Source organism: Mesoplodon bidens, assembly GCF_964165515.1.
Source record: "Mesoplodon bidens genome assembly, chromosome: 11".
Lineage (NCBI taxonomy): Eukaryota > Metazoa > Chordata > Mammalia > Artiodactyla > Ziphiidae > Mesoplodon > Mesoplodon bidens.
The window spans coordinates 26,380,190-26,396,899 of NC_138167.1; the positions used below are offsets into that span (position 1 = coordinate 26,380,190).

At 37.3% G+C, this 16,710-nt stretch overlaps 1 protein-coding gene across 3 annotated transcripts in view; it reads left to right on the forward strand.

The window, feature by feature from the left end:
* The window catches only part of FGD4 (FYVE, RhoGEF and PH domain containing 4), a 208,799-nt gene that overhangs the window by 129,973 nt on the left and 62,116 nt on the right, over nt 1-16,710 (forward strand). For all 3 annotated transcript variants that reach the window (XM_081248999.1, XM_081248998.1, XM_081249000.1), the window contains exons 2-4: nt 1,666-1,818; nt 10,221-10,404; nt 14,983-15,490. In XM_081248999.1, the coding sequence (XP_081105125.1) occupies nt 1,666-1,818; nt 10,221-10,404; nt 14,983-15,490 (845 nt within the window). The remainder of the gene's footprint in view (nt 1-1,665; nt 1,819-10,220; nt 10,405-14,982; nt 15,491-16,710) is intronic.

The following is a 16,710-nucleotide window of genomic DNA, read 5'->3' on the forward strand; positions in this document are numbered from 1 at the left end:
GATTTGTAGTTGGGCTGTGGCTTTTCACCGTTTCTGCCCCAAGGCCATCCTTCACTAGACCCCAGCAGGTGGCCTTTCAGATACTAAGCCATTCTTGGGATCATTGTGGAACAAACATCCTAATGCCCCTAAGAGGCTGAGTGGTTGGATGGTTCACTGTGGATTTTAGGAATATGCTTTGCCTACTTCATGTGGCTTTTCTAAGAAGGTAGATAGGATCACACATTTGAAGACTAAGCTTTTATTTCTTCTGTTTATAATTTCTTCTGTTTATAATTTATAATATGCTGTCAAATAAAATGTTCCTTAAATCTTGCATTCAAGGCCTTTATTTGGCTAAACAATGCTTAATTTAATTGGCAGCCCATTTTAGCAGAAGGGTGTCTGATGAAACTCATTTAATGTGTTTTAGCATTGGGTCTCTAATAACTTCTCAGACAATACTTGGAACTGTTAATATCTTCTAAAATTTGTTTTACCTAGATATATTTTAAGGGGAGCACAGAAAATAAAGCAATATTGTAGTTTTTAATCAATATTACCCAATCAATTGAAGTAAAAGGGAATTTTTTTACTCAATAAAAAGTTGATTGGGTTTTATTAGCTTTTCTTGTTTTGAATAATTATTAAGGCCCTTTATCTTTAATAGTTCTCATTTTAAATATTTGGATTCTGTAAAAATGAAACTGTTTTTTAGTCAAATGATAGTTTCTTAAATGGCAGACTTTTATTTAACGATAGTGAATTTCCTGGTAGAAATTTTATTTTCTCCTAAACAGGGTCTAATCTGTTGTTAATATCACCATGTCAACTAGAAGAAAGGAAAATTTAGCATGCGTTTAAAGAGAAAACACGGGCTTATGATTTCTTTAAAAGTCTCTGAAATTCAGTATTTAACTTCTTACATCAGAAATTGAACTAAGAATTAATCTGTTCTCCATCTATGCCTCATGATGTACTTCAGTTTTTTAAAGCACTGCAGTGTTTCAAAGATTTTTGAGTTGTAACTAAATATGAATATTATCTACATACTCTCGTCAGTCTTTTTTTCTTTTTTTGAAAACATGGGTATTAATAATACGTTGATTTGGAGTCTGAGTAAGCTAGTGAGAGAGGGGCATGGTATGTGTGTGTGTATGTGTGTGTGTGTGTGTGTGTGTGTGATTTCTTCATTTTTAATCAAGCCATTCTTCTAGAGTCTTTAGGTCAGCTGTCATGTTCGTGCTTTCCTGCTTTGTTCTTTTGAACCACTCAATGACTGGTGACTGACTGGATGCTGGAAAGGAACGCTTTTAACAGATTAGTGCTGGGGCCCTCTGGTCCTCTCCTTCACCTGCATCATAGCAGCTGCATTCTGCCCTTTCCATGGCCCTGCAAGGAAAGGGGCGGGGGGCGGGGAGAGAAAGAGAGGGGTGTGTGTGTGTGTGTGTGTGTAGTAGTCAGCAGTCTCTGTCAGCAGGTATTATAAGGTTTCTCAAGCACATGGAATGAGATCTTTCTCAGGAAAACTCTTTGTCAAGGCCAGCACACGTGGGAAATGTATTTCAATGCATACTCTTGTAACTGTGACTGTTTTTGTTTTATGGGGTCAGAAGAAATTAAGTCCTGAGATGTAGTTATGCTCCGCCTCTGCATTTACCTGTCTTTTCTTTTTGAACTCTTCAGGCAGCAGTACCTGTCCAAAGATCACTATAGTTTCACCTTGCTTGACGAGCAGCACAACCACACTGATTGATCAGAATGTATCTGATGAAGAGGCTCAGGGAATAAATGGGAAAACTCCAGCAAAACACTCAGCTGCAAGTCCAAAGCCACAAGGTATGGTGATGGGGTTTTTTTGATCAGGTTGCATGCTTTCTTCATTGATGAAGGCAACACAGAAGAATGATGATCACTAAGAAAGAGTTTTAAGCTCTAAATGGGAGGAACTGGGTGCATTTATTTTTTCAGGAGAAAAGTCAGTCTGTGAACCTACTCAGGTGGGGTTTCTACTCCTAAAAAACACCTTATGTATATCTCTATTATGGTTCTTTTCTGTTTACATGCCCCCTTAATGGAAATGTGATCTCTTCATGCATTATGCGTGACAAAGTACAAGAGCCTAACTTACTGTTTGCATAATAAATATGTAACAAATTAACGTGTGTGTCAGAAAGTCATCATGACTTGCTAGATGTCAGAGGGTCTGTGAAACAGATTGTTCTAAAACAGTGCTTTAATATACTTAGCAAGAATGTGATTTTGCGATATTAAGGAACTGGGGCTTTTCAGACTTCCTAGTAAAGTCATCCACAGAATTAAAAGAGTCCCTCTATCCAGGAATTGAGCATCCAACAAGGGGAAAAATTATAATGGTGGAAATCTCTGAATGCTTTGTTCAGTGACCACTTTCTTTTAATAATAAATTTCTAGTAAACTGTGTATTAACTTAAGCACAGAATTAAAATTTTGATGATTGAGAGCAAGGCCTTTTGAAGTGTAACAAACACAAAACTATGCTACACTGTGGCTTAATATGTAGTTTCTTTCTAATATATTTTCATTTATATCAAATGCTGAACATTCAGCCAAGAAAGAGTACTAGGCATTTTCAGAATCACTATACTTTGGAAAAATCAATTTTTATTTGGATTATTTTGTGTTTACTTTGGTCTCTTTCTTGTTCTTATGTTTTAAGAATTTCTGGAAGAGATCTTTAATGGGGGTAAAATGGAGTCTTCCAGGTTATGGGATATTTTTCTTTTTGTTCTCACTGCTAGCTCTATTGGTGGTGGTATGGCATATGGCTATCAAACAAGGTCAGATAATTGGAGATTCAAATGACTAGCTCATTCATGAGTTTATAACCTTAATCTTTGGCCATATTCCTTATAACATTGTGAATATGAAAATAGAAATTTTTCTGATCATGATTTAAGCCATTTTATTTGCACAATACAAAATTCCATATTGCTCATTAGACCTAAGCTGACCTCAAATAAGGTAAAAAAAATATAAGAAATAAATACAATTCAATTTTATGTAATTGCCCAGATCAAAAGCATGAATTTCATTATTTATAAAGACTTTTGGAAAGATGCATTGCATTACTTCATTGTTTTTTTAGTTCATTGAGATAAATTCTAGCAGTGTCCTTCCTGAGCTGCCATGTGCCAAATAATCCCATTCTTTAGGGGAGAAAACACTGACCTTGCTTTTTGCTGTTTGTAGTTATATTGAAGTCAATGTATTGCTATTTAAATATATATAATTACTTCCTATCTTGAATATATATAGTTTTATATATATAATTTTACATAACGACAGAGTATTTCCAGATAGTAAATAAACTACATAGAGTACTTTATACTTCTTTTTCAAAATATTCTCACTCATTGTTTGGCCCTTCCCTGGCCCCCCTAGCTAAAATTTTAACCCCACCATCACCCCTTAAATCTCATATTTGATCATCCCTGCTTTGGTTTTTCTCATTCATTACAGGTTGGTCTACTATATATGTAACTCATCCATGTTGGTTATTTTTTCTGCCTTTTACACTACTACATTCCCTGTGCCTAGCACACAGCATAGCAGGCCTTCAGTAATACTTACTGAATGAATCCTGCTCCATCATCATGTCTCTTTTAGTTTCGGCTGTTCTTTGTTTAAAACATAGACTTTGTGCCATAAAGAGAGCAGCGTCCTGAAATGAGGCTACATCTTGGTATTGTCAGATCAGCTGCCAAATAGATTGAGCACTACTTATTGACTTGCTGACAGATAGTATTTCCCACCCTCTAGTAGAGAGAAGCTACTTTTAATTTCTCCAAATCCTTAGGACCATTTTGGTGACTGAGGCTGAGAAATGAAGGGGATGCTAACGGAGACTTCCTGCTCAGAGTGAAGGATTATCACACTGACACCTTTCTGCCCACTTCCTTGCAACTCCCTTATAAGTTATGCATGATGAGGCTGTTGAGGCTTCAAGATCCATTATGGAATTTTCATTCAGTTGAAGACTGTTATTCTAGATCAGTAGTTCTCAGCTGGAGATAATTTTGCAGGCCTGTTGTACCCCTCTTGACCCCATGAGTATTATTTGGAGGCTTTTTTGCTTGCGACAACATTTGGGAGTTGCTACTGACATTTAGTGGGTAGAGGCTAGGGATGCTGCTCAACATCCTACAGTGCACAGGCCAGCCTTTTCCACCTCCCTAACAAAGAATTATCTGACCGGAAATGTCAGTAGTTTGAGAAACTCTGATCTAGATCCTAAAAATAGCTCATAATTGAATCTTATTTATGTGTTTGCTTCTCATGTGGAGTGCTGATAATATCATGGTTACAATTTATTTTGGTGATGTTTAAAAGGAGAGAACTGACTTTTTATTAGTGGTGATTATGTAGTATGTGTCTGGAACAACATCAAGTTTATGTTTTTGTGTTTATTAATTACCAATAAGTAAATAAATCCTGAGGATTTAGATAGTGACTATAGTCAATAATACTGTATTATATAATTGAAAGTTGCTAAGAAATCTTAAAAGTTCTCATCACAAGAAAAAAAAACGTGTAACTGTGTGTGTTGACAGATGTTAACTAGACTTACTGTGGTATATGCCAATATCAAATCATTGTGCTGTATACCTGAAATTAATATAACGTTATATGTCAATTATATCTCAATTTTAAAAATTACTAACAAGTAGATATTTTTGAAGAATTATATTTTTCAAAAGGATAAAAGAGCTAAATTTTAGATTAGATAAGCTTTCATTTGAATGTAAGCCTGTAGCTTTTGAAATGGATTCCTTCTATAGTTAGGGCTTGTTTTGCCTCAGAAAATACCCTAAGGCCTTGGGAAACAATGCTTTATTCACTTCTTACCAATCCTACCAGTCAAACAAATTACTGAGCAACTCCAATATGTCTTTCTTGTTCACCACTTTTAATATTGGTCTATTTTCTGCCATGCTAGACATAACTCAAAAGAACTTCTTAGCAATTAAAGATAGTTGTACTTTTTTTCTTAGGAGCTTTGATCCACAACATTCTCCATAGTTAATTATTTTGATAAAGCCCACATAGTGTCACTTCTCAATCATTAAGCCTTAATGTTTAAAAAATTTTCATCAACTTTGAAAGCCACATTATTGTTCAAATAATTTAAGTAAATACACTCAATTTACTCAACTGAATAATTCATTTCATCTGCTTCTAAAGTAAAGCATTCTATGTGTAATGTTTCATTCTGAAAGTATAATATGTTACAAATGGTAGTCCCCAAACTTAAACTGGTGTAAAGAAAAAAAGTGTTACTGCCATTCCAGTTCTACAGGAATCAAGCTAATAACCCACCCACTGCGCACCCTGAGGGGAATTTAGGATGGAGAAAACCAGGAAGCATTCTTTGCTTGGATATACCATCCCCCAGAAAGTTAAGATACCTATCTAAGGAAAAATTTCAGTGACCCCAGATTCTTGAATCTTCCCTACATAGAAAAGCACTAAAATCATTAACTTGAGATGTCTGTCTATTCTTGGTGATTAGCAGTAATCATTCTGTGCTTGATTACATGTTTTTCCCAGCAAAAAAAAGTTCATATATATCTTGGTTCTTCCCTTACCTCTTTGGAGCAGTTCTTCAGGGCTGAGAGGCTGTCTCCCTGGCTTGAGTCCTTAGTAAGGTCCCTGAATAAAACTTATAACTTTTCCTTATGCATTTTTCTTTCAGTAGACAGTGGCAATTAGTTTCTTTTTCATTCTCAATAATTATTTTGCATACTTGGAAATATTTGAATAATTAATTTTTTTGGTTTTATTTACTATCCGTAAAATTGGCTATAGTAGAGCCCATTTTATTTATAGTCAACTAGATATCTCAAACTTAGAATGTCCTTGACTAGCCTACCGATCTCTCCAAAAATTGCTTTACCTATTGTGTCAGTTGATGACAGTTCCATCCTGCCAGTTGGGCAGGCCAAATGTCTGAGTCATTCTTGATTCTCCTTTCTTTCTCTCAAACCTCACGTTTAATCTCTCAGGAAAACTACTTTTTTTTTTTTTTCAGGAAAACTAATTTTAAAATATATCTGGAATCTAACTATTTCTCACTGCCTCATTTTAAACACCATTATATAGTAACCTCTTAATGAAACCAAGCAGGACCCTATGGGGCTCCTGGGCACTGAAGCCTTTCTGTCCCCCATTTCTTGACTCCAGCCTTCATGACCTTCTCTGTGTTCCAAAGGACAGATTCCAACCGTTGCTAATCCGGGAAGGGAAGGGATGCAAAGACAAGGGAGAGGCAGCTGAGAAACAATAGTGCAGCCTTGGGGAAAAGTCCTGGTTCCACCTCAAGGGATACACAGAACTAGGTCTTTAAGCTTTTTAAGATGTCAGCATTCTTCATACCAGAGAATTCCAACTGAGGCTGCATTAAAGGAACCAGAGAAACTCATCAAGATTACCTGAGACCAGATTAGAGGAGTGCAGGCCCTACACACACCCTAATCTTATCAGCAACCTCACCCTTGACCCATTTCTATAAAACTCCTTGTCAAATCCTCCTAGGTTGGGACACAGCTTTTTGGGGCAGGTGCCCTCTGTGCCCCCTTTGCCTGTCAAAGCAATACAGCGATTCTTTTATACTTCACCCCAAACTCTGTCTCTGAGATTCAATACAGCACCAGTGCACAGAAGCCGAACTTTCAGCATCACTAACTCTTCTCCCTGTTCCTACCCTGCTCCCACCCTACTTCCCTACATTCTCTACCTAGCAGCCAGTGTGGTGCTGTTGGAATTTAAGCTATATCATATCATCCCTCAACTCAGAGCTCTACAGGAATTTAAATCCTTACAGCACTCCACAGGTTCTGCCTTCTCAGGCCCTCCCTCTGACCTCAATACCTGCTCTGCCTGTTCCTTTGGCTCCAGTCACATTGGCCTCCACTAGTCTCTAGCTTTCTCTCTAGCTGGTAGAATGCTCTTCCCCAAATAATTCCCTCAACTTCTTTAAGTCTTTGTTCAAATCTGAATTTCTCAAAGAGGCCCACTCTGAACACCCTACTTAATACTGCAGTATGCCCTTTTCCCCCACTCCCTACACTCCAGATCCCCTGTGTTGTTCTTTTAGCCCCTCCCCTTTCCTCTTAGCATTTACTACCTTCTGATACCTGGTTTACTTATTATTTTTTGTTTCTTATCTTTCCCTTTGTTCATTGATATGGTCAAGTGCATAGAACTTAATAGGTATTCAATAAATATTTGTTGGGATCAAAAAAAAAGTTTAAAAAAATTAAAAACCCTGTGTAGATATGTAAGAATTTCTCTATGATATATATTTTGGAAATATATATATATGTGTGTAAGTTTGTGTCTATATATATATATATATATATATATATATATATATATACACACACACACACATAGAGAGAGAGAGAGAGAGAGAAGGGAGGGAGAGATCTTAGCAGTTGTATTAATTTATAATCCCTCTCAAAATGTATTAGTTCACATTGCTTCACAGCCTCAGTGACATTTGGTAATGTCAGATTTTGAAATTTTGGTTAATCTGATGGGGCTGAAGTGGTATTGTGGATTTAATTTGCATTTCTCTGATTATTGGTTAGATTGAACACTTTTTTCTGTTTACATCCTTTGGACTGCGGGGGAAGAAGTAGTTAGTAGAGTTTCAGACATAATGAACCAGAGGTGCTGATAGGACACCTAGGAGATGTCCAGAGAGCATTTGGAAACGTTGACCTCCATAGTGTAAAAGAAAAATCAAAAATGATGAAAGCAAGAGAAAAGAATCATTTTCACTTGTCAGTTATGTCTTTTCATCAGAGTATGCATTGTTTTCCTCTAAGACAGTGTTTCTGACACTTTAGCCATTCATGACCCTCTTGGGATTTTTGTCATATACCATGTAGCATTTGTGCTCTTTTATTTAAAATGTATCATAAACCAGTGAATATACACATTTGGATTGTCTCTCTTGCTGAAATAGATGTCTCCTCTGTGCCTCTAAATTAACTGTGTACCCCGTGCTCTGCTTTATCAACATCTTTAAACTGTCTCCCCGTTAGAATATGAGCTCCTTGATGACACATTTGTGATGACACAAATTTGCCAAGCTCTGTGCAGGTAGTTACTGTGAATATAATTATGATCAAAACAAACATATTCCTTACCCTAACAGGACTCCAGACTTGTGGAAGAGAAAGCTTTATTTCTATAATGCATTTAATATTTTATTGCTGATCTATTATTTAATGCTGCTTATTACTACTTAATAATTATACAATAATTTATTATAAGCACTTTAGAGAAAAAGTACACAGTGCTATGATGCAGTTTAAAAGAGGCATAATTGAGATGGGAAAAGTCGGTGGAGTCATCTCTGAGAAACTGACTGGCTGATACATATCATTTTATTTGCATCTTTCAAGTATCAAAGAAGGAATGTTCACTGAGTAAACTCTAGATGGAAGAGTTATTTTATAACAATCTTTACACACAGAATGATAAAGAACACATTCACTTCTTTGAATATTCTGGTTAGGAATATTGAAATTATTCCTAATATTAAAACTATTTGGGGGGTGGAATATTGTCCTGGTTTACTATTTTGGTATATATTTGTTCTACACAGGAACTTTTTCCTTAAAATGAACAAATGTCACACTTGTGTAAGCCCCTTCCTTTCCAATGGATACTATACTAAGCATCCCACCCCCACCCCCACCCCCAAGTACGTCTTGGAAAATAGTATCATTTTCATAAAAAGAAGCATTTCATTTTTTCACTGGAATTTTCTTCTTGTTTGTGTTGACAGGGAAAGAGGTAAATTGTTATACCTGTAGCTCATTGTGTGTATATATATATATATATATATATATATATATATATATATATATATACACACACATACACACACGTGTACATATGTGTGTGTGTATATGTTTTTTTCTCCCTTCTCTGTAAGAATTGATAACAGACACAGAAATGATGAAATCTGGGCCAGTGAGCATCAGGCAGCTGTCAGCTAGCTAAGTTCATAAAAGAGATGAGATTACTGAAAACCAGGGTAAACAGCTCTGGGAAAATGGGGCATGTAATTAGAAGAAGACATGATTCCCCACCCTTTTTCCAGAAGTTAGGAAAAGGGTTTAAAAAAAGAAAAAAGGAGATGATTCTATTTGATTTGTTAAAACATGTATAGTTATATATTCTTTTACCCAGAATGTTAATTGAGAAAAATGATACTGTATTGGTTTTCAAAACTGAAGTAATTCCTGTACTGATTAAATATTTGTGACATATTATATTTTATCATCTACAGAATTTCTCATCTGTTACGGAAAACCTGTAGATTTTAGTATTTTGGAAATGATCTGTTACTATTCTATTAATTGAGTGGAGGACTTATTAGTTACCAAATGATTTGTGGTATATTAATGCTAGGCAACTATTAATGTAGCAGACAATAGTAATAGAACTTCTATAACCACCTTTTGCAGATTTATGATGAGGAGCAGTGCTTATAATGGAAGGAGCTAGAGTCTGGGTACCAGTTATGAAATATGATCACCCTTGTTACGCCAGGCCAATCACTTAAGCTCTCTGAGACTTCATAGACGTAGGAGGCAAATAATGATCTAACTCAGAGGACTATAAAGAAAAAATTTCATCTAAGGTCAAATGAGATAAGGTGCTTTTAACTGGGAAGATGCTCTAAGTAGTGCAATATTATATTACTGTTGTTTGTTGGTTTTTTTGTTGGCTTTTATGTCTAACCTACTAGCTCTGGTTTCTGGTATATCTGTTATCACCCTGTTATTAGAAAATCTGTTTTATAGCAAGCAGTGTATGTCTAGGAATTAGTTTCAAATTTAGTGCTTTCCTTTCTTTGTATAGATAAATAACTGCTATGTTATCTCTAATAGAGTTTAGAATGTCATAGCCATATGTAGATCCATAGATGTTTAATAAAGCCATATTTAAAATCACTTAAAATTAAAAGAACCACTTGAATCTTGGAATGGGATTTCTACAGGACACAGAGTAAATGTCCAAGATAGATAAAAGTTTCTTGGTTAAGGTTCAGTACAAATTTGACAGACCCCTTTACAAAAGGTTGATAATGGTAAAGATTTTTACACCCAGGACACCAGAATTCTTTTGTTAAGGAACAAATATCAGTGAAGTACTGAATTCTATTAATTCTTTTTCTACAGTGCCTCCAAAGCCACTACACCTGCAGAATTCACCTTCGTCCAATATACACCAAACCCCCAGGCATAAAGCTTTATCTAGTGCAAAACCAAGGATGGAGGAAGTTAAACCTGCCTCTGCTTCTTGTGTCTCAAAAGAAAAACCCAGTAAGATATCAGATCTCATCAGTCGCTTTGAAGGAGGCAGGTAAGAGCTAACTTACAATGGGAGAAGGCAGAGGGGAAAAGAAAGCTGGTTTTTAAAAAAGTATGATAGAGTTACAGATTTTAAAATAAAAAATAGAGTATTTTATTCCATTAGGTTTGGTAGGCCTTTAGAAAGAGTGTATTTTTAAAATGCTACTCTTGCCCTAATATGAATTCTCATTCATATTATATTATATTATATATTACCTGTGTGCAGTGCTCTGTGCCCCAGCCTTCTCATCACATTGTGTGCTGTGTAGATCTCATTTCCTGTGTATCTGTGTATGTCACTTTGTGTGTTGTTACTCCTTGGGGTCATTCCATTGGTCACTAGATATCTGGGTTGGAAACGCAGGAAGTTGTCTCTGTTTCTTTACCTCTCACTTCATATGCTTGAATTTAACTCCTGTGGGCCTGTCCCATCTCTTCTTTCTGACCCATTTTATTTAATGTGGGTCTTCTGTATCCATTCAGTCCCTGTTTCCCCTCTCCCCATACCCCTGTACTGTACTAGGTTTGTGAAGAGATACTGGCAATAACAAAATTCATGCTATATTTCCATTCGTATTTATTAGCTATAATTTTATATTCTTTAGTCCTGACGGTTCACAAAGGTAGCCGAAATGTAGATTTCTCACTTAAAGATAAAAAAAAGCTCACATAAGTTGCTTTTCTACTTATATGACCCTCAGTTGTTTTTCCTTAGAATTCCCATCACTGACTTAAATAGAATTTTTAAAAAATTTTATCAGAAGGATTTTTTATGTGTCACCAAAAGTCTGTATATAATTAAACAGTAAGTATAACTTCACTCTCATCCTTGAAGCCAAATATTTCCATTCATTCTAGTGTAATATTTGGGAATGGTTTCCCATTAGGTGATTTCAAAAGTTATTTGCAGGATGCATTGTTATTTATGTAATGAATCATAGCTTAGAAATACTTTAAGATCTTCTGGAAATTGTGACCAAGTACAAAACTACAGTGTCCCTCATTTGTGAGACTGTATTTACTAACAAGTTCTAGAAAAAAGTAGTTTCTGTTCTTAATCAGTTATGGGAACTTGAGTCATAAATATTTAAACTTCAACATCTCCCCCTCAGAAGTAGGATTTTTAATACCTTTGATATCTTAAATTATAGTAATCTTTCCTAGAATGATTTATTTCCACTGAAATTTTTTTTGTTTCTCATGGCAAGTTGATTCAATAGCATGTTTGCAGATTCCCAGGGCCATGTCCAGTGACTGCATAATAAAAGGAGGGGATGGAGCCCTGACCCCTATCCATAGTGCATGCCAGAGCCTGTATCCTCAGATTCGGGCGTAGCTTTGGGAAGCCTCGAATGGGTCAGTATCCGAAAGACTGAGTCCTCTGATCCTCACTATTTTGGTAACCCACTGTTTGTATTCCTCCTCTCCATGCACAAAACATGCAGTTTTTCCATATCAGTTTTTTTCAATATATTTTTCCAAATCAGTTTCTTTCGCTCTTTCAGAGTTAACAGATTGAAAGTCATTTTTTGATGCAAAACTTGAAGGTTGGCGCTAAGGAGAGATGTGCTATAATGTATGGCATTTTAAGCAAAATTGTTCTAAGAGCAGATAGGATGTAATGTGAGCATTTGGGCCAATCTGGTGAAGGGATGTTACCTGTGGCAGAGTCCACTGCCAGTATGAAAAATAATTATATGTTTTTAATGAGGTATTTCCAGTAGGAACAGGCCCTAAAAAGTATGGGTTAGTGTTGCATTGGATCTATAGGACTTGAATGGAAGTTTTTATTCCTTGTTCAGTGAGGTCAGTGTGCCTGCAGTGTGGCTGTCCGGTTTTACCCCAGTTATTACAGCTTAAACTAGCACTTGGTGGAATAGAGCGAGATTCTGCAGGCTCTGATTTACCACAGTAAATTGACAGGAAGAACCAATGTCTGTTACAGTGAGGTCATGTAAGACCATATGACACTATTAAAACCTTACCCATGCGTCATAGTTTTGCTCTTTGCAATAATCTAAGTAGCTCTGGTTTTTTAATAGGAGTGGTTTGGAGTATGTATTTGGAGCAAGTGAATTTTATTTATTTATTTTTTACTGTGGTTTATTATTCCATTTTTTGTTTTTGTTTTCATTTTTTGAGAGTAAGAGAAACTAGGATTTTTGACCTATGAAAGACTTTAGGATTTTAGAAGGAAGTAAATAACATTTTCTCACAAAACTGAACATTGTTTTTTCCCAAGGACACTGCAAGGCCAACTGTTTCTCCCCATGGTTTGTCATCTACAGGAATCTGCTACTTATTGGTTGAACCACTGCTTTTACTAAACCTTCCCTCCCCACCTTATCCTACACCCCTCCACACACACACATATCCCCTGGATGTCACTTATTACAGGAAATTCTTACTTGTCATCCAAAGTGGTCCTTTCCAAAAATCCTAAGTAAGTCCAAAGTTTGGTTCAGAGGATCTGCTAAGGATCTTTCCACTGTGTTGCTGGACACTGATGTGTTCAGGAAAAGGAGGACAGTTCGATTCAAATCTTCAAGGGCTTTTGGAGAAATTAGGCCTAAGGTATACACTCCTAGAAGGCAGATATCAACGGTGGAGTGTGTCACATTTACTTATGACAACCTCCAACTTTTTTTTTTTTTTTTTTTCCTCCGGTACGCGGGCCTCTTACTGCTGTGGCCTCTCCCGTTGCGGAGCACAGGCTCCGGATGCGCAGGCTCAGTGGCCATGGCTCACGGGCCCAGCCGCTCTGCGGCATGTGGGATCTTCCTGGACCGGGGCACGAACCCGTGTCCCCTGCATCAGCAGGCGGACTCTCAACCACTGCGCCACCAGGGAAGCCCATCCTCCAACTTTTATATGACATTTCCCCCTACCAGATTTTTCCTTTCCTTCCTGTGGTGATAAACTTTACTGCGTCTTTTTTCTTCTCTTATTGCTTTCTTACTGTCAGTCGTTATTCCCTGTTCTGTTCTCCAGTCCAGATCAGCAGTATCTGGGAGGAGTACAGTGAAGGGAGACAGTAACACACATCTCAGCATTGTCCGTGGACCTTTCTGCTGTGCCCTTTCCCCACATCCCTCATGAGCCCTCACCCCATAACCTCTGCTTGTGCTGAGGAAGATGCCAGCCCTGGACTTTCTTCCCACATTGTGTGTGTGGCCTGCTCACCTGTTTCTCACTCCATCCTTCCTGTTCTAGTGTTTTATTATAATGTGGGGTTAAGACTACAGGATTTAGAGTCAGACTGCATGGTTTGAACACGGGCTTTATTATTTGTTAGCCACGTTACTTTGGCCCCATTATATAAGTTTCTAAGCCTCAATTTCTCTATTTGTGGGGTCCCTATTTTGGAATTATTATGAGTATGGAACAAGATAATCAATGTAAAGGGCTTAATGTAGTTTCTGGCAGTTAATAAATGTTAGCTGCTATTATTGAATTACTGTCATGGTCACTATCACAATGAGTTATTCATTGCTCCTCAACTATTTATCGAGCATGGTCACATGTCAAGTGCTGTGCTTAGAGGTGGGGATAAAGCAGAGAACAAGATGAGCACATTTTGTACCGTCACCGAGCATTAGTCTGTTTTAATTTTTTCTCCTCATTAGGTCATAAGAATCTCTTCAAGGCTGAAGTCCAGAGTTTTGTGTTTGTCCTTACTGGAATCCTAGATTAAAGTACTATATAAATATTTCCATAGGAACATTGTTATATATTGGCAGTTAAATTCCAATGTACTATTAGGATTAAGCCTCTTTGAGGTGACATCTGAGCAAAAACCTGAATGATGGGAAGGAGTAAACCACACCATTGACTTGGGGAAGATTGCCCTGGACAGAGAGAATGGCAGCTACAAATACCCTTAGATATGCACATTTGCTTATTGGGGATGGGAACAGCAGGTGACTAGTATGACAAGAGCACAGTGAGTGAGGAGAGAATAGCATTTAATGAGGCCAGGGCTAGTGGGGGCCATAGTATATAGAGTCTTATAGGCCATGATCAAGATGCCAGATTTACCTTCAAGTGTTTGGGAAAACCCTCCTGAGAGTTTGATCTTTGTGGCCAACTTGGGAAGACTCGATTGGAGGGGATCTGTGTGGAAGTAGAGAGACAAGTTAGGAGATTATGGAAACATGTGCAATAAAATTTTTGAGAAATGTGTTCTGCTTTCCAAAGAAAAATAACCTTTGTTTCTAACCTATTCATAAATTGAGGGCTAACTATACTTGTTTTTAAAATGTTAAGAAAGTAAAAATCTTGGGATAAGATGGCCTTATTAAATATTTCACACATCTAAGTCTTTACTAACTAGCTATATTAATAAACAGCCCAAGGAAATGTTTTCAACCCTATAGGTAAAGCTCAGGCTTATCATCTTTATTTAAATGTTTAACATCCTAAAAGACTGAGAATTACTCTGGAATATTCTTACCTATGTTTCTAAAACCATCAGAGGGAAAATAAATGTCTTCACTAAATATCCCTAAACAGCTAGAATAAATTTGTTTTTATTCTAGAACTTGTCCGTGCCAACATTTTCATACTTCCTTTGTATTTTATCTTTTAGCTCATTATCAAATTACAGTGATTTGAAAAAAGATTCTGCTGTGAACCTAAATGCGCCTAGAACCCCAGGAAGGCATGGATTGACAACCACACCTCAGCAAAAACTCCTCTCCCAACACTCACCACAGAAGCAGGGAAATGATACAGGTCAATCTCAGGGTGCACAGACTTGTGTGGCTAACGGTATGGTAGCAGCACAAAACCAGATGGAATGTGAGGAGGATAAAGCGGCCACTCTTAGCCCAGATACTCCTATTCAAACTTCTGAACCCTTGCCCGATACAAACTTAGTGAATGGAGAAAGACAGGAAACAGCCACAGACCCTGCATCCCCCCCAACAGATGACTGTGATGAAAATGCTTCTGACAGTAGCTGCAGGACTTTACATGTCGGCCCAGTGCTCCCCCTGGAAGAAGGAAGAGCAGACACAGAAGCCAAGGTACAAGAGAGGGAAGATGGAGAAAGCCCCCTAGAACTGGAACAGCTGGACCAGCACCAAGAGGTGAAGGTAAAGCATAAGTAGGAAGAAGCACTGACTTTTTTTTTTAATATTTATTTATTTATTTAGGCTGTACCGGGTCTTAGTTGCGGCACGCGGGATCTTCGTTGCAGTATGTTTAGTTGCGGCATACACAATCTTTAGTTGCGGCATGCGGACTTAGTTGCGGCATGTGAACTCTTAGTTGTGGCGAGCATGTGGGATCTAGTTCCCCGACCAGGGATTGAACCCAGGCCCCCTGCACTGGGAGCACAGAGTCTTACCTACTGGACCACCAGGGAAGTCTCAAGCACTGACTGACTATTCCACTATGGTTTGAAAACTATTTTATAGCACTTATGTGATGAATAAGTCAGATCACCCACGCCACTGGTTGAATAGTTTTCAAGCTCTAGCTGATGATGCATGTTTCCCCTACTCTGAGGAGATATTCCACTTTTTCTTCTATGTAATTTCTGTTGATCTCTCTATTATGATTTCAAGATTCAGAACAGTGTGAAGACTTTGATATAGGAAAACCACAAACATACTGTTTTTACTTACATCGGAAGAAAATGTTATTTGTTGCCCAAACGTTAAGGCTGCATCCCTAATATTTATGGTCTAAGTAACAGGAAATTATATAATCCTGAGTATCATCTTGGTTCAGTAGTTCATTTATAGAAGAATAAACAGTCCCAGGAAGCTTAAGTGATTTTCCAGGCTCACAGTAAAAACTCAGACCCCTTGTACCCTGACTCTCAGGCCAGTATTGTGTCCTGACTCTCAGGCTGGTATTGTGTCCTGATGCAAGAAGTCACAAGTGTAAATGCCTAATTGCAGGAAATGTCAATGAATGCAGCGGCCATGAGGAATAGACTAGAGAGAGGTGAGACTGTGGCAAACTAGAAGTTAATTTCCTTTCTAATCAGAGCAGCAGTTTGATGAACCACCTGAATGGCATTTCTGAGCTAACAAAGGGCTGATTTGCTGGTGAAATATGTTCATAATCTACCTGTGCTATAGCAGAAACTTTTATACAATTTCAGTAACAAGACCACTGCATTTGTATTCTTTTCATGTCAATATAGTGCTTTGGAAAGATCAATAAATATGGCTTTTACAAAGCACTTGGAATTTCTTGGATCAAAGATGGTATATAAGCATTATCATAGCATTCCCTGGAGTGGGGAGTTGTTTATAATTCTGAAGACAAGAAAAAAGTTTCCATTGTTTAGTCTCTCTTATAT